This window comes from Leptodactylus fuscus, chromosome 7 (assembly GCF_031893055.1).
Source record: "Leptodactylus fuscus isolate aLepFus1 chromosome 7, aLepFus1.hap2, whole genome shotgun sequence".
NCBI lineage: Eukaryota > Metazoa > Chordata > Amphibia > Anura > Leptodactylidae > Leptodactylus > Leptodactylus fuscus.
Window position 1 is genome coordinate 38,616,747 of NC_134271.1, and position 19,710 is coordinate 38,636,456.

A 19,710-nucleotide genomic window follows, 5' to 3' on the forward strand; every position below is an offset into this window, starting at 1 on the left:
TGCAAGAATAGGCTAACCTTTGTTGAGGTGCTGTGCATAAAAATATAGCACAAACTTTATTAAAAAATAATATAAAATACTGTTCCTGTATCTCTGTTCTACTGCAAAATCACTTATGGCTCTCAATTGGGAAAAATGTGCACCCTTCTACTGGCCCTGCTCTTGTGGCTTGTGTCAAAGATATTCGCAGCCTAGAATTCCTCCCTTTTTTTTTTTTTGCTTAGGTTCTAATTATTGCTTGTTGTTTTTTCAATATATTCCTTTTTATAATTATTATTATTATTATTATTATTATTTTTATTATTATTATTTCTTCTTCTTCTTCCTCTTCTTCCTCTTCTTCCCTCCTCCTTCCTCCCTCCTCCTTCCTCCCTCCTCCCTCCTCCTTCCTCCCTCCTCCCTTCTTCCTCCTTCCTCCTTCTTCCTTCCTCTTCCTCCCATGGTGCTTTACATTTGGGGGTTTACATAAAATACACAAAATATACAAACCGTTATAACACTAATCATGACTGACAGGCACAGTGGGACAGAGGGCCTTGTCTGCGAGGGCTTACAATCTATGAGGGAAGAGGAATAGAGACAGCAGGTGAGGGTAGAGACTGTTCAGATGTTGGTGTGGAGACAGTAGTGTTATTGAGGGTTGTAGGCCTTCCTGAATATGGCAGTCTTCAGAGCCTTCTTGAAGCCTGTGATTGTTGGGGTCAGTCTTATGTGTCTTGGTAAGTGTTGAGAGTTTGAACGTGCAAATTGAAGGATAGGTCAGAGTCCAGGGTTATCCCAAGGCATCAGATCCATGGGACAGGGGAAAGTGTGGTTCCGTTAAATTTGATAGATGGGTCAGGTAGAGAGGCCGTACAGGGTGGGGCAAAGATGATGAACTCTGTTTTCTCCATGTTGCGTTTGAGAAAGCGGGATGAGAGAAAGGAGGCTACAGCTGCTAGACAATCTGGAACTCTGTTGGATCCTTTTACTTTGGATCTTTAGTACCCTCTTTTATTCTTCATTAAAACATCAATACACAACGGAAGAAGTATGCCTGAAAGCTGAGCAGCGACGATCCTTTCGTGCCTTAGAGGCACTTTATCAGGCTTGCTATGAGTTATAACAGGCATGCTCACAAGCTTATTTACACAAATCCACCAATCAAGAATATCCTGGGCATCAAACAGTCCCTGAAATGGACACTTAAATGTCTAATAGTTTTTCTTATATAATATAAGATGATATACAGGGAGCATTTTAGGTCTATAGAAGCAAAAAAGGATCACCTCGTTTGATAGCACACGTTAATAAGGCTCGTGGAGGTGATGCAAGTTACCTTTGCAGGGTTACTGCAAGCTGGAACATCAGCTCAAGGAGGTGATAGGTGTCGGAGACTACTACAAGAGACTAGAATAATTCTCTGCACTTCTGCTATGGACCCAATGGGGCTTAATGATAAACTGGATATGGGGGTCTTTTATGAGAGAGAGGTTTTGTATATTGTATTGGGCTTCTGTCCTGGCCTTTGTCGAAAGGTGATGTATCTGTATAATTATTATTCTTTTTTATTAATTTCCATTTAGTGTTTTGAGAGTAGTTACTCGACCCTATTTACTAGATGTTAGTCTGTATGTTTATATGTTTAACTAGTGCTGTGTCATAATAGATCTGTCTATATGTGATACATTTACATTTTGATTGCAGCTTTTGCTTAGTTTCATTTTGATTGTGCCGCTCTAAAAATTATGTTTAAGAGCAGCTAATGAAGCCATTAAATTGATGGCACGGATTAGCAAATCTTTTATACACTGTAGTTCGTCGCATTTCTAGCCACTAGGAATAAAATTATAGTCTGACAGAAAATTCTTGTATATCCTGTCTGATAGAGATGACAGATAGAGACCGGAGCGAAGAGGAGTTGAATGAAGCGGTTGTAAACCATTCCCATAGTAGGCACAGCTGTTTTGCTAAAGTCGCATGTGATTGGTGGAGAGGTTTACCACTGATCATCAAGTATACCGCTGCTGTCAGGCCTCATTCAGGTCCGCCTTAGTAAAAGCTGAGATTTTCTTTGCAGTCTTCCTTCTAGTCTGATAGAAGGAGGAATTATGTGTACACGTGTGTTTTTAATTGTACAATTTCATTGGTGGCCGTGGTAGCGCCAAATTATTAGTTTTTATTAAAGGGGTATTCCCACGTTGCATACTCACCAGTCTTCGTTGCTGTAAATTCTTCTTTCTTCCGGCTTTGTTGCGTCATTGGTGGGCGAGGTTACATATGCAAAGCCAGCAGCGAGATGCCGCTGGCCCTGCGTGCACGCTCATAGACCAGTCTAGCCTTCACAATGCGAATACTACATAATACCTCTCTCTATTACAGCGGATGCCGGGTCTGTATTTGCATTGTGAAGGCTAGACTGGTCTATGAGCGTTCACGCAGGGCCAGCGGTATCTCGCCGCTTGGCTTTGCATATGTGAATACAGACCCGGCATCTGCTGTAATAGAGAGGCGGATGCCGGGGAGTGTAGACGCTGGCACAGATGCACAGATGCCGGCACAGATGCCTGCAACATCGCTATGCTTCTGCCCTGCATGAAGCCAGCAGCGGCAGAAGCAATGCTGTTATTCCGCTCCTCCCCCCCCCCCCCCCGGAATAGCAGCATCACTCCTGTCCCTGCTGGGTTCATGCAGGGTAGGAGCATAGCGATGTTGCAGGCATCTGTGCTAGCGTCTAACCCTCCCCGGCATCCGCCTCTCTATTACAGCGGATGCTGGGTCCGTATTGGCGGCCCCTTCCCCCCCAAAGGGTAAACTACCCCCCCCTCCAGGCTCGCTCCCGTGCACTTAGCCCCTCCTCCCTCTCCCTTCAGAGCAGCAGATACATCACTTGACTTATGACCAGATAAGTCGAGGGATGTGTAAAAAAAAAATGAATAAAGTAAGATATTGGACAAATAAAGCAGTTTTGCTGAAGCAATGTATTTGGGAAAAGTCTTACATTCACATTAACAAGCAGTATAGATAGGATCCTTGTGATGGGACAACCCCTTTAACTGTTTGATGTCCAGGATATTCTTGATTGGTGGATTTGTATATATAATCTTGTGAGCATGCCTGTTATAGCTCATAGCAAGCTTGATAAAGTGCGTCTAAGTCACGTAATGTTTATTGCTGCTCTGCTTTCAGGCATGCCTTCGCTGTGTATTGATGTCTTAATGAAGAATCAATAAAGTTCTGTACTTTTTAGTGATAATTTCGGTGAGTGCCCTGCATTATTTCTTTAGTTTTTCTGCTGTATTTGTGCATTTAGCAGTTGAGCACCTCCCATTCATATGAATAGCATCCATTATCAGACCGCAGACCAAGTGCCTTCCCTTACTGAAAATGTTTTTTAATGGCCTGTGTATACAGTATTGCCACCTCTTGTTCCTTCTACATTTATAGTCAATATAGTTTTTAGCAATCCAGGATCTGTTTGGGATCTGACAGTGGTTGAGTTGCGGTATGGAGTCCTTCTGGTGAGCACTTCAATTGCTGTGGAGTGCTACACTACTCTAACGGCTGTTGTGATGACCTTTGGAGCCATCACATATGACAGTCGGTAGCCATAGTAGTGATAGAAGGGACACTAACAGTTTACTGATATGTGCAGGACATCCATGCTGCCATAACATTTGGGAGCGAGGCTTCCAAAATGCACTTTTACAGCAGATTAAAGCTTCACCATACATGCATAAGATTTTCCAGGAATGTCTGTGCTAGGGTGCAACACTTCCTTGGTCTGCCTGATTTCCAGCTGAGTATTTATTGGACTAGCTTTAATGCCAGCATTGGTAATCTAGAGTTAAAAATGTGTTCCAGGATACCATTTGGAACCTGTATCTCCATGCTCAACTGTATTTCATTATGTATGAGATAGAGGGTCCTCCTTATGATTGTAGAATTTTGCCCCCAAATAGTATCCTTTCGCTCTAATATTGTAATTGTCTACATTCATTGTCTTTACATTCACACAGGTAGTTTGTAAAAGAAGTGCTGATATTTTGCAATGCATTGTAATATATCGCATTAGCAATCAGACCCCCTGGGGTTCAAGAATCCTAGGGGTCTAATAATTATAATAATAAAAAAATGTAAAAAACTATTAAAAAATTTGAATCACCTCCCTTTTTCTAGAATACATATTAAAGTAAAAAATTACTGTGAAACACATTAGGTATTCCTGTGTCAGAAAAGCTCAGTCTACTAACTTCTACTACGGGAAGATTATTATTGCCGTATATACTCGAGTATAAGCTGAGTTTTTCAGCACATTTTTCATGCTGAAAAAGCTCTCCTCGGCTTATACACGAATCAGGGTCCACGGAGCACAGAATACTGGAAGGGGGGGGGGGTCCTTTAGTGCTACTGCTCTGTGATTGGCTTGTCATGAGGTCACGTGACTGTGATGTCATAAAAGGTGCTGTAGTCACTGGTATGTAACATCTGCAGATAAGGTTGAGCCTAAATCCTAGTAGCTCCGCCCACACCAGAGTCTGATCACATGGTCATGACGTCATCAGAGGTCCTTTAGCACACTAGGTTTTAGCATCTACCCTGCAGATGAGTGGCCAGGATTCATTGTGTCTTATGGAAGATGTCTGTTATATGGAGGAGAGGAAGCTACATTAAAGTGACACATACAGGTTCCTTCCTTTAGTTACTCTGCCTATTATTGTCAGGCATTTGGGGTTATTAATTTAGTTTCAGTAACTCCATGTGCCTCACATTAATAACAGTTAACCCCATCATGTCCCTCATATTAACGCCTGTGTGCCCCATATAAGGGTTACTAATATGTAAGACACATGAGGGTACTAATGAAGGACCTTAATTATGAAGATACCTAATTATTACCTCCATATGTCCCACATATCAGTAACTCTTATGTGAGGCACACAGGGGGATAATGTGAGGGACATGATGGGGTTAACTGCTATTACTATGATCCCCATGGAGTTAATAAGCTGCAATGCACATGACCAGACTTTTTATCTGCAATGGTGGATTTTTCCCCCCTCGGCTTATACTCAAGTCAATAAGTTTTCCCAGGTTTTTTGTGGTAAAATTAGGGGTCTCGGCTTGTTATATCTACATGCTGTGACCCCCCTCCTCATTGTCCTCCAACCACATTCGGCTGTATTATTAACATCAATCCGCACAGAGAGCTAAATGATCCTGCAGTGTGTCTGTGTTTCTTTCCTTTTTAGTTGCTCTGATTCCTAGGATTTCTCTATCTGCCATGTGCTTGTATGTGTTTCTCTCTTGTTATATACTACTGTACCATCTATGAAACTGTATCACTGAAATTTCCCCATTGTGGGACTATTAAAGGATTATCTTATCTTATCTTATATTGGGGTCGGCTTATATTCAATTATGTACGATATAAGTGCTGAACTGCTGTTACATCTCTGATTTCAATAAAATGTGATCAAAGCAATAGATATTCACCAATATGGTATATTAAAAAGTACACCTGGCCCGATAAAACAAAAATACCCAATGTAGCACTTGCAGAACTTAAATGATACATGGTTTTCAATATTTTAACTAAAAAAAAAAAATAATCTTGTCTTGGTAGGTACTCCTTTTCATTTTTGGATGGTGGGTTGAACCGTGTTTCTTCAGATGCTCAAAGTTTGGGATATGTGTTTATAACCTAAGCCTGCTTTAAAGTTCTCTACAACTTTATCTTTGACCTGTCTGATGAGTTCCTTGGTCTTCATGATGCTGTTTGTTCTTTAGTGTTTTCTAACAAACCACTGAGGTCTTCAAAGAATAGGTGTATTTACACTGTGACTAAATGACACACAGTAATTAAATGACTTTTAAAGGCAATTTATTGCATTGGATTTTATTTATAGGTATCAGAGTACAGTGGGCCAAATACTTTTACATGTCACACTTTTGAGATTTTATTTAACTAAAATTTTGAAAACCATGTATCATTTTTGTTCCACTTCACAATTATCTGCTTCTTTGTGTTGCTCTAACAATTAAATCAAATCCGTTTAAGATTGTGGTTGTAATGTGACAAAATGTGAAAAAGTTCAAGAGATATGAATACTTTTACAAGCCACTGTAAATAAAACTATATATATTTGGTGTCCCCCGGAGTCATACCAAATGTAAAATACAGGTGACATAATTTTAGCTGCATAGTCAACGCCAAAAAAGCAAAGCCCGTATAAAAACGTACAAATGCACCCCATTCAGAATGTTCTTTTTTTTCTCTTGCTGCTTAGTACATTGTGCAGAATAATAAATGGTATCATTATGAATAACAATTTGCCCCGCAAACATTAAGCGCTCAAACTCTGGAAATGGAAGAATAAAAAAAAAAGAGGTTTAGAAGGCGGCGATGGTTTTCTCCCCTCTCCTTTTCCCTCTTCAACACTATGAGGAAGAGTGGGATGGGTTAAAGCTGCACACTTTTTGTCTATGCAGTGAGTGTGGCCATGTTGTTAGGAATCCCTAAGTAATGGACAGTATGATACAGATGTGATAGCAGGACACTCACGAGCACTAACCGGCTGCACCTCACTAATTCACCATTCTACCATTTATTATTCTGTACAATGTACTGGGAAACTGGGAAAAAAATCAGAATGGGATGGATTTGAAGAAAAAGTACGTTTTGTGCGATTTTTCTCATGTTTGTTCCTACAATGATCACTCTGCAGTCATTCAAAGAGTTTTCTTTTTTTTTTGAGGACTATGAAAATTGTAGATTTACACTGAAGGCATCAAAACTATGAATTAACATGTGTAATTATATACTTCCAAAGTGCAAAGCAGTAATCAAAGCAAAAGGTGGCTACTTTGAAGAACCTAGAATATAAGACAGATTTTCAGTGGTTTCGCACTTTTGTTAAGTATATAATTCCACATGTGTTAATTCATAGTTTTGATGCCTTCAGTGTGAATGTACAATTTTCATAGTCATGAAAATACAGAAAACACTTTGAATGAGAAGTTGCGTGTGTGTGTGTGTATATATACACTAATATATATATATATATATATATATATATATATATATATATATATATATATATATTATATACAGGTAGTCCTCGGGTTCCGACGGTCTCGGGTTCCGACGTTTCGTGGTTACGACAGCTCCCTTGTAACAGAAAACTGCCAGCACTCACAGCTAGCAAGGACTAGCCTGCGAAAAATCAATGCTGGCAGCTTGCTGTTACGAGTGAGCTTGTAAAATAAAACCCTGAAACAGACTGTGAAACTTACCGTACGGTGCAGGGTGGGCAGGCGGGCATTCAGGCCTCCTCTTCCTCCGGCGCTCGCGAACTGTTAATGGCCAGGGCGCATGCGCAGTATCATAATGCTTCTATTACGGCTACTGCGCATGCGCCCAGGCCATTATCAGCTTGCGAGTGCCGGAGGAGGAGGACGGAACATCGGAGGAAGAGGAGGCCTGAATGCCCGCCCGCCCATCCTGCACCGTACGGTAAGTTTCACAGTCTGTTTCAGGGTTTTATTTTAAAGGGGGGGGGGGGGGTTGATCCGTTCCTACGCGGCGTCGGTATGGTAGGTTTCCGACTTACGTCGAAATTCGGTTCACGACGCCGCGCAAGAACGGATCAACATCGTAAGTCGAGGACTACCTGTATGTATATATTATGTGTGTGTGTATATATATATATATATATATATATATATATATATATATAGTGAGTAGTGTATGGGGGATGCATAGGGTGTATTTTTTTTTTAGGGATATGTGAATGTCTATTGCTTTGATCACTTTTTATTCAAATTTTCACAATACAGGAATAATAATTTAAGCTTGTAGACTTGGCATTTCTGGATACTGAGGCTGGGGCCGTACGGGCCGGAAACACCGCGATTTGCCCATGGCGGAAATGCTGCGTGAAAAATCGCTGCGTTTTACAGTACTTGCAAAGTGGATGGGATTTATGCGAATCCCATACCCACTCCGTGGAGAAAATCGCAGCGCGGACACGCTGCGATTTGCAAAACCGTTGCACTGTGAAAATCGCAGCATGTCAATTATATCTGCAGAAACGCCGGCGCCTTTCCCGTAGATATAATGGTAAGAGAAAGTCTGCGGAGGAAAACTCAGTGAACTTTCTCTTCAAAGTGCTGCTGAAAGAATTGCAATACGTTCACACTGCATTTACGGCCCGTGGGGCCTTAGCCTAAATGTGTAATATTTTACTGTACAATATAGTGGAGACTCGGTAGCTATGGAAGCTGCTCTGCTGGAGAGCAGCTGTCATCTTTAATGTCCCGGTGTATTATTACAGTGTATTTCGGGAATGGGTTAAGTGGTTTACTTTTATCTATTGCATTTATGCCCTCCCCTTCGATTCTTAGCTTAGATGAGTCAATCATTTTTGCAACTTCTCCCCCCCCAACAAACCTGCACCCTCTCCTTTGAAGTATATCCCAAACCTACTGAGGATTCTGTATACAACACAGAGGTCGAACCAATTCTCCAAGAACCCAAACCAATTATTACTACATTAAGTCTCAACCCACTTGTTTACATCTCAAATTCAATGCTGCCTTTCATGTGTGTCCCGTGGTATAGGTAGTATTTGACAAAATACTTTTTGACAAAATACACGGAACATGCGGACAAAAATGTAGTAAACTATCTACTTTCCTCTCCACATGACTCATGCGGAGACCGTGTGGAACGCACACAGACCCCATTCTCGTCTATGGGGTCCATGTGCTCTCCGTGCACACCACTTGCCAATGCATTTGGCAGTCCGTTCAGGAGGATCCCCATGCCGACTCCTCTGAACGGATTACCGACACAGATGTAAACCAGGCCTAATCTGCTATATGCTGAACTCTAGCCCTTTGGAAGACTACCAACTATTCAGTATTCTCAGCTTTTGCTCTAGGTGTCCCACTACCAGTACACTGCATTTCCAATTATTATACAATTTAGATTTGTGATTTTTTTATTTTTTTTTCTGACTAAACACTTGGATAATATTGTTTCTCAAGGTTCTTTGGATGACTGACATCAAACTCAAATACCTCTGATAATTAGTTTGCCAGGTGAGCCCAATTAAAGAAAGATTAATTACGAAGCACATTCCTCCTTATTAAGCAGGCCACAGGTTTCAAGCAATATGGGAAAGAAAAAGGATTTCTCTGGTCAGGTATTTGCCAGACAAATTCATCTGACCCTACTTGTGTCTTTGGAGTCCCAAAAACCTCAAGATATAAGATCCTCCATAGACTTGTAGTGGTACATCAGCGTACTATTCGGTCACCCCCAAACAGTGCTCACAAGCAGAAATTTTTGCAGTGGACCCAGATGTACAAGACGACTAATTTTGAAAGTTTTTTTTACTGATGAATGGCTTGCAACCTATTAAGTTTCCTGAAGTTGTGAAAATGATTTCTACAAAGAATATAGAGTTTCTGACTGAGCACTTTCCATGGTACAAAAAGTACTGTGTCTTCCGTAGCAAAATCCTCTTCATGCTTAAGGGCCCGTTCTCATGATGTAACGCACCACCCATTCTGACACGTAAACACGTGTCAGAGTGAGCGCTTCAAAACACATTCCATTGACTTCAATGGGTTCCGTCTTACGCGTGCTACACATTGAAATCAATGGGAGGCGTTTTAACCCATTGATTTCAATGTGTTAGGCACGTTAAACAGAACCCATTGAAGTCAATGGGATTCTGTATTGAAGCGCTCACACGTGTTTATGTGTCAGAATGAGCAGAGCGTTATATCGTGGGAACGGGCCCTAACAATGCTCCATATCATGCAGTAAATAATACCTCTGGACTGCTATTGGCATAAAAGTAAAGAAACTCATGGTGTGGCCACCATCCTCCCCTAACTTTTAACCTATTGAGTAGCTTTGGAGTATTCTACTCTTGTGAATGTAGACATGTGTAGTATGTATGAACAGGGCTGTGGAGTTGGTAGGCAAAATCACCAACTTTGATTCAGAATCTTTTATTAACAGTCTGACTTAAAACAGTCAAAAATTCATTATAAATCCCATTGATTTCAATGGGGTTTTATCTGTTGTGTTAGTGACCATTGGTATCTGTGACGTCCATTATTTTTAACTGACACCAAAATCCAGAGTGCAGGAATTTTGTGTCTGTGAAAAATAATGGTTTTAAGACTGACCTCAAGGATCCGTTATTGTTTAACATTAAAATCTGTGGGTAACAGACAGTAATTGACGGGCTTCCATAATACTGTCTGTTATTACTGTCTATACTTTTTCTGCGCTTGTTCAGAAAGCAGAAAAAAAAGCAAACAAAAGGACAGTATAAAAATGGTCAATAATGGACAATGATGCTAATGTGTCAGTTTTCTTTTAACTGATCCATTATCGGACATATTAACACCAGTTAGTGTCTGTTATGAAAGATGTCCATTTTTTTTATTTTTTTTTTACGGACACTATCAGAATGGACATCCAACAGTAGTATGAACCTTGCCGTAAAGTAAATATGCAACAAACTATCTAATTAATTATACAATGCTAAAAAACTCCGCCCGGGGAGTCCGCATGGGGAACCCCCCCCCCCGAATGGAATACCAAATGCAATTGCATGCTCTGTGCAGTAAAAGCACATGGGTCCCTATAGACTGTAATGGTGTCCGTGTGCTTACCGCCAGATCTCCGCACAGAATATGTGAACAGGAAAGTAGTTTACAACCTATTTTCCAGTCCACGTGATTATTGCGTGCAGCGTGCGGCAAACAGACATGCCCCATTCTAGTCTATGGGGATCCATGTGCTTTCACTGCACAGCACTTGCAGTTGTGTTTGGTATTCCGTTTGCGGGGTCCCTATGCGGACTTCCCCGGACGGAATACCAACACAGTCCCCTGACTTCACATAAAATTGTCTCCCAACTCTGACTCCACAGCCCTGGTATAAAGCTTGCATTTTTGAGAAAGCACACTTTGCAAAAAAGATTTGCCTGAGCATGCACTGTAGTTACATATTTTTCATTTTTGAATTTTTTTCCAAGAATCACGGTTTGCTGCAATGTAGCACGAATGTTTGTGTATCAGTAAAGTTATTTTTTATGAATTGTATGCAATTCACTTTAAAAAAATAAGTAAAAATTGTAAATTTTTGCAGAATGGTAGTAGTTTTATCTTTTTTAAATACCAATAAATTTATACTTTGGTCTGTAAACTTTGGAGCCACTCGTGTCTTGTAACCCCCATCTATGTGGCTCACCATGGAAGCTCATAATTAAGGCCAAAAGCTGACTACAATATCACGTAGATATTGAATATGTATCTTTTTTTTTTTTCTGGATGTAGATTGTGAGCCCCATTTAGGGATCACAATGTACATTTTTTTCCCATCAGTATATCTTTGTAGAAAGGGAGGAAATCCATGCAAACATGGAAGAACATACAAACTCCTTGCAGATGTTGTTCCTGGCGGGATTCGAACCCAGGACTCCAGCACTGCAAGGCTGCAGTGCTAACTACTGAGCCACCGAGTTGCCCCCATATTGAATATGTATCTGTACCTCTTAGGGACCATTCACACTTGTGTCCAGTGTGTTAGGAGTATTTAGGTTCTTTACTTTCTATTTTTCTTACCTGGGGAGTTTTTGGCTGCGCAGTGTCTGGGGTGGCATCCTGGCGCTGCGGGGTTGTCCTGTCATGAGTATTGGTGCACACCTTCTGACTTGCACGTGCGCACTGATGGTAGGCAGCTTTATCTCCTGGTTGATTAGTCTGTCCTCCCATTTGCACCTGGGAGGAGTGGTCTCTACTCTGTATTTAAACCCATGCCTCCCATGGTTCTGTGCTGAGTGTCGCTTTTACAGAGCTAGGCCTTAGCAGGAGGAGTAGGTGGTGTTCTGGGATAGAGGAAGTTCCGTGGTTGATTTTTGGGAGGTTTGGGTGAACGAGTTGGTTTGTGTGTTTTCCCTTCTGTGTTCACCAATCCTCCCTCTGTGTATAATTGACTGTGTGAGTGAATTGCCTTATCCTTTGATTTCTACTCAGTTTCCCTGTGTTTGTTTCCTAGTGTAAGGTTCCTTCCCATATTGGTTTGGGGGAATCCTTTCCCACATTTTTCCTGTGTGCTGCTTGTGTTGTTAGTCAGCACACACCCTTGTCAGTCCCTGTCAGTAGCAGCTTCACTTGTTCGTTAGGGGTGACCCCCTTTAGTCTCCAGTCCCTAGAGGTCTTATAGGGCATTCCTTCTCCCACTTCCCTCTAGGCCTACGGAATCAGTGAGAGAGGAGCTGTCAGGGTCAGGCTTAGCCTGAGTACAGCCGACCCACACCCGTGAGGCAGGGACTGGGTTAGCTAGTGGGAGTAATGCAGGGCGAGATTCCCTACTGCTATTCCTTAGCCCCGTTGCAGCTACCTGGACTGACATAACACAGTGTATGCATTCCGCCGGATTTCCGTTCTCAGCCCCAGCAAAACTGGACACGGGACGGAATCCTGGCGTTTAAAACCCTGTCACTTGAATTGTTTTGTAAAGTTGACCGCTGGTGTCAGTCTGCGGCCTGTCCGCAGGGAAACCGTTTTTTGTTTTTTTTAGCCAGACACAAAGTCAAGTGAATGGGTTTTAAAGCTGACCACTGGGTTTCTGTCCCCTGTCCAGTTTTGCCAGGGCTGAGAACGGAAACCCGGCGGAATGGCAAACACTAGACAGGGGAGCAAGTCTGAATGAAGTATAAGCAATACCAATCTAGATGGTATCATAGAGTACCACTAGCATAATTACAGTCAAATTTTGAAATGTCTTTAGTTCTTTAACTTATATTTCTTTTCTCAACTGAATATGACTATCATCAGAAAAAATTAAATGTAGCTCACAGTATACAAAAGATTGGGGAGATATGAATTGGTGGATGACAGACAAATATTGCTTGGTTTCTGTGTTTAATATTTTAGAAAGTTTAAATTCTTGTTGATAGTGATAGATCTAAATTTTGAAAACCTTAATTTTTTTTTTATTTTTAGATGTTTTGTTTGTGAATGTCAGATTGAATTTTCACGTGTTTGTAAATATATGTTTGTTTATACATAACGTGCCACCATGAAAATGGCACCTTGGTCATGATTTTGTCAGATTCAATCATCCCTTTCTGATAACCATACAGTAGTTCTGCCATTTGTCTTTTTATGTTTTAACCCCTTAGAGAAACAGCCCAATAGTTCGTTAAGGATCAGGACTCTTTTTTTTCAAAACTGACATGTCATTTTAAATGGCAATAACTTTGAGACTCTCTAACGTACACAAGTGATTTTGAGATTGTTTTTTCATAACACATTATACTTCATGTTAGTGGTAAACAATCAATATTTTTGTATTTATTTATAAAAAAAATAGGAAATTTGATGGAAATTTGGAAAAAAAATTGCAATTTTCAAAATGTGAAATTCTCTGTTTTCAGGCAGATAGTCATACCACCCAAATACATGAATAAATATTATCTACCATATCTCTGCTTTATATCAGCATCATCTTTTTATTGTCTTTTAATTTATTTTGGATGTTACAAGGCTTACAAGTGTAACAGCGATTTTCCCGATTTACAAGAAAATTCCCCAAACTAATTTTTAAGGGATGACTTCAGTTCTGAAAGGAATTATAAATGCCTATATAATAAAAAAAAAACCTCAAATCATCCCATTTTCAAAACTGCACCCCTCAAATAATTCAAAACAGCATTTGGGATGTTTAACTCTTTAAGCATTTCATAAGAATAAAAATAATATGGAGGTGAAATTTAGACATTTAATTTTTTTTCACTAATACATTCATTTAGACCTAAAATTAACACATTCACAAAGGGTTAAAGGATAAAATGCACCTGACAGTTTGTTGTGCAATTTCTCCCGTGCACAGAAATACCCCACATGGGGGTGGAAAATAATTTTTGGGCAGATGGCAGTGCATGGAAGGGAAGGAGCGACACTGAACATTGTTTTAATGTGCCATGTGTCATTTGCAGAGCCCCTAGAGGACCAAAACAATGGAAACCCCCCAAAAAGTGACCCCATTTTAGAAACTACACCCCTCATAGAATTCATCAAGGGGTATAGTGAGCATTTTGACCCCACAGCTGTTTCACAGATTTTACGAACATTGGGATGTGTAAATGAAAAATTATTAAAATGTCACTTTATCCTCAAAGTTTTCATTTTCACAAGGGGTTAAACAATTTCTCCTGAACACGGCAATACCCCATATGTGGCATTAATCTGCTGTATGGGTACATGGTGGGGCTCAGAATGGATAAAGCGCTATTTGGCTTTTGGAGTGTGGATTTTGCTGGAATATTTTTCAGGTGCCATGTCACATTTGCAGAGCCCCTAGAGTACCAATACAGTGGGAACCCCTTAAAAGTGACCCCATTACACCCCTCAGAATTTATCTAGGGGTAGAGTGAGCATTTTCACCTCACAGCTGTTTCACAGATTTTATTAACATGGGGACGAAAAAATTACTTTTTCTCCAATAAATTGTCCATTTAGCGCCATCTTTTTAATTTTTGCAAGTTAAAGAATTAAAGCTCCCCACAGTTTGTTACACAATCTCTCCTGAACACAGCAATACCCCATATGGGGCCATAATCTGCTGTATGGGTGCATAAAAATAGCAGGGAAAAGCAGGGAAGGGAGAACACAGCCCAAAAAGGTTCACAACAATGGCAAACGGAACACTCACAGACCCTTTGGACGGGGGAAGAAGCTGCCCGGACCTCCAAAGCGATTCCTCCGACATAGGAAAGATTCCGTACAGGAAGTTGCACAAACAGAAGGACGGTCCAGCAATATTCTTCCTTAAAAATTCTTCTTTATTTAAACACACATATTAAAAAGATATATATTGTGTCCAAAGGGATAATTGGATATATTACACAGCGAAGATGAAATGACTGGGTGCTGTATGGGTGCATGGTGGGGCTCAGAATGGAAAGAGCACTATTTGGTTTTTGGAAGGCAGATGTTGCTGGACTAGTTTTTGGTTGCCGTGTCGCATCTGCTGAGCCCCTAAAGTATCAATACAATGGGAACCACTCAAAAGTGACCCCATTTTAGAAACTGCACCTGTCAAGGAATGAATCAAGGAATATTATCATTTTGAGCCTAAAATGCTTCCAAAAAATTAATGTACAAAATGAAAATTGAAATTTTTAAAGAAATATGACATTTTGGTGCCCAGTACGTTGCACCCATTTTGTGTTGTCAGAGACCTGCACTCCTAAAACTATTAAGGGGCCATCCCGAGGGGCAAAAAATTATATATGTGGGTATAAACTGCTGCTTGGGCACACAGCAGGGCTGGGAAGGAACACTGCACTTTTGAGATTTTGGGGTACAGACTTAGAGGGACTTTCTGGGCTCCATGTTGTTTTTGCATAGCCCTGGAGGAGCCAACTGGAATTCCCCAAGAAGTGACCCCATTTTGTACGGGCAATTTTAGGGTCTCTGCAAAAGTGTCATGGCATCCAAAAACCAAACCGTCTAAGTCTGTGTTCCAAAAACCAAATAAACTTCTTCCCTTCTGTGTCCTGCTGTGCCCTAATATCAGTTTACACCCACATATGATATTACGTACGTTATCCAGGCTACACCAGTGTCATACATGTGGCATAAACTGCAGTTTGGGCGCACAGCAAGGCGCAGGAGGGAAGGAACGCTATACGGCTTTTGGAGTGCAGATTCAGATGGACGCCATGTCATGTTTGTAGAGCCTGTAAGGTATCAGAAAAGTGGATTCCTTAAAGGAGTGACACCATTTTGAAACTGCACCCCTCAAAGAATTTATCAGGGGGTGTAGTTTTAGTTTCCCAGACATGACTGCACAGCGGATGGCGAAGAGGGAATATACACTCACCGGCCACTTTATTAAGTACACCATGCTAGTAACGGGTTGGACCCCCTTTTGCCTTCAGAACTGCCTCAATTCTTCGTGGCATAGATTCAACAAGGTGCTGGAAGCATTCCTCAGAGATTTTGGTCCATATTGACATGATGGCATCGCACAGTTTCCGCAGATTTGTCGGCTGCACATCCATGATGCGAATCTCCCGTTCCACCACATCCCAAAGATGCTCTATTGGATTGAGATCTGGTGACTGTGGAGGCCATTGGAGTACAGTGAACTCATTGTCATGTTCAAGAAACCAGTCTGAGATGATTCCAGCTTTATGACATGGCGCATTATCCTGCTGAAAGTAGCCATCAGATGTTGGGTACATTGTGGTCATAAAGGGATGGACATGGTCAGCAACAATACTCAGGTAGGCTTTGGCGTTGCAACGATGCTCAATTGGTACCAAGGGGCCCAAAGAGTGCCAAGAAAATATTCCCCACACCATGACACCACCACCACCAGCCTGAACCGTTGATACAAGGCAGGATGGATCCATGCTTTCATGTTGTTGACGCCAAATTCTGACCCTACCATCCGAATGTCGCAGCAGAAATCGAGACTCATCAGACCAGGCAACGTTTTTCCAATCTTCAATTGTCCAATTTCGATGAGCTTGTGCAAATTGTAGCCTCAGTTTCCTGTTCTTAGCTGAAAGGAGTGGCACCTGGTGTGGTCTTCTGCTGCTGTAGCCCATCTGCCTCAAAGTTCGACGTACTGTGCGTTCAGAGATGCTCTTCTGGCTACCTTGGTTGTAACGGGTGGCTATTTGAGTCACTGTTGCCTTTCTATCAGCTCGAACCAGTCTGGCCATTCTCCTCTGACCTCTGGCATCAACAACGCATTTCCGCCCACAGAACTGCCGCTCACTGGATGTTTTTTCTTTTTCGGACCATTCTCTGTAAACCCTAGAGATGGTTGTGCGTGAAAATCCCAGTAGATCAGCAGTTTCGGAAATACTCAGACCAGCCCTTCTGGCACCAACAACCATGCCACGTTCAAAGGCACTCAAATCACCTTTCTTCCCCATACTGATGCTCGGTTTGAACTCCAGGAGATTGTCTTGACCATGTCTACATGCCTAAATGCACTGAGTTGCCGCCATGTGATTGGCTGATTAGAAATTAAGTGTTAACGAGCAGTTGGACAGGTGTACCTAATAAAGTGGCCGGTGAGTGTATAAGCGGTGCAGAGGACATTGCAAACACCAAATTCCCTACTATGTGCCAGTAGCTGCTATGATTGGGGGAGTCACTCTGGGGGGGTCACTTTGGGGGTCATTTCTGGCGTCTTTTGCCTCATAAGATGTAAGTCTGTGGTGTCCCCTGATATCCGCTCACACAGCTTATATATTCCCTTCCTGCGCACCCAGTTGTATTCTAATAATTTGGCGATTTTAGGGTTTTTTGTCTTCACATTGCTAGATGCTATATTTTCTTTATTTTTCTGGAGACGTGGCCATATAAGGGCTTGTTGTTTGCGGGATGAGATGCATTTTGTAATGACACCATATTTGGGTGCCTACAACTTATTGAATACATTTTATTAACTCTCTCTTGCTGGATTTAAAAAAATAACTAAATTCTGGCATTGCATTTTACCTTTTAAATTTTTCGCCATGCAGCGTACAGTATAAGTAAAATGTCACCTTTATTCTGCGAATCGGTACGGTTATGGTTATACCTCATTTTTTCAGAATTAAACACAAAACATATCAACCAAAATTTACCACTAACATGAAATGCAATGTGTTACAAAAAAACAATCTCAAAATCACTTTGGTAAGTTAAAACGTTCCAAAGTTATTGCCACATAAAATGACACGACAGTTTTGAAAAATCGAGCTTGGACAGGAAGTCAAAAAGTGCCATGGGTGGGAAGGGGTTAAAATTATGAACAAGTTCTGTAATGATAATTAAAATGTAGTAAATAGAAGTAGTATGAAAAGATTGCAGCTCACCACTCCTGTTGGTCTTATGCAATTTTCTTTGGGTGCACGGCCAAATAGCTCCGGACTCCTGAAGCTTGCTTCGGGACACAGATACAAGAGGAAAGTTGGTCCGCACTTCTTTATATTTTATAAAACTTCTTCTTTATTTCATACTTTAAAATAAATGATTACAAGTATAAAAAAGTGCCAGTGAACAAACTCCCCAAAAGTGTCTAATAAATAATCATGGCTGACGCGTTTCTGGGTGCTCTAGCCCCTTAGTCGTAGCCCCGGGGCTACGACTAATGTAAGCCAATACCAGGCCAAAATTTGCGCTTTTTAAAACTTTAGAAGTCTGTAAAAAAATTAACTGATGAAGAAAAAAATTCAAAACTTTTAATTTGTAATTAACTTAAGTTGTACTTCAGAAAAAAAAATAAAAAAATCCAGAGACGTCAGGTAAAAAACAATATTCATATTTGGATCACTTGATATGGAATGACCCAAAAGCAAAATTTAATGTGTCAGCCTTTGTAAAGGAATGCTTTTTCTGACTTTGGTCTTACTACAATAAAAAACATTTTGCTTTCTATTCAACATAGGGCATCTGGTTGTTTTTCAGAATGTTATTTTAATTCAAATTTCTTGCTTTTCATATATGTATATTTTTTTCTTTTTGTATTCATGCAGACTTTACTCACAGCTATTTCAATGAGTGCCATTGCTACAAATGGTGTTGTGCCAGGTAAATATAAAAATCTAATTGTCTGAATAAAGTGTATGTCTTTTACAGTTTAATAAACTTCATTAGCGGAGTTGCCCTAAGATCAATATGTAGGTGGTGACTTGTTTGATTTCTGGGGGCCCCTCTGCTGGTAATCTCACCAATCACAAGTAAGGCTCAGGACCCACATAGAGAAATGCAGCAAAATTTTTTTTTCATAATTCAGCAATGAATTATAAAATGTTACTTTTGACATAAATTATAATAATAAATATTTAAGACAGTCAAAAAAAATCACCAATTTAAATGCACATAACCTGTGCTCTAGATAAGAGGAACAATTTTACCCAGACCTACTGAAAGAATTTAGGGACTCAACGGGACTTGCAGATGTAGGGCTGGTGTAATTATACTCTATCTCTCACCTATGTCCCACAATGACTCCGGTACCAACAAGGACAGTCCCCTGAGCTCTCCCTGTATCTCCCTATCAAATTAGAACAGTTTCACGTATTTCCTTCATACCAACACTTTTCATGTCCCAGCAAGATGGAGGGGGTCACAAGACATGTTAAAGCATTCAATAATGGAACCCCCATGGGTACGACAGACTCTGTCTAAACATTGGAACATTGTTCTAAGGGTCCCAGATGTGGCAAAAATAGTGGGTATTCAGCCATTTATCACCTATAACAGAAGAAGATCCTTCCGAGACAGAAATGTTCACAGCTACTACGTCGAACAGAAAGCTAAGACATGGCTGGTTAGAAAAATTGAATGTTATAGATGTAATGGCTGAGTAACCTGTTAAGTTTTATAGTTCTTCGCATTTTTCCGCATCATTTTTCATTGCGTTTCACAGATTTCCTCTCTGGACTTTTTACTCTTATATTTATACAGAAAACTTCACCACCATTTCTGAACGTTTACTTGACATGAATCCTATTCAGTTTGCAAGTACTGACCAACTCTGAGTTTCTCCATCAGTCACCAATGGGCCTTATTCTGATAGAATGGGCTTTGTGTCACTTGCACACTCCTACAGTGTGTAAAGCAGGTTCCTTCCGGTGTACATTCTCTGTGCTTAACTCTGACATTTAAGGGCTAGTTCACACAGGGGAA

At 40.7% G+C, this 19,710-nt stretch overlaps 1 protein-coding gene across 2 annotated transcripts in view; it reads left to right on the forward strand.

The window, feature by feature from the left end:
- The window catches only part of SLC12A4 (solute carrier family 12 member 4), a 154,068-nt gene that overhangs the window by 36,512 nt on the left and 97,846 nt on the right, over nt 1-19,710 (forward strand). For both annotated transcript variants that reach the window (XM_075281777.1, XM_075281778.1), the window contains exon 5: nt 18,555-18,609. In XM_075281777.1, the coding sequence (XP_075137878.1) occupies nt 18,555-18,609 (55 nt within the window). The remainder of the gene's footprint in view (nt 1-18,554; nt 18,610-19,710) is intronic.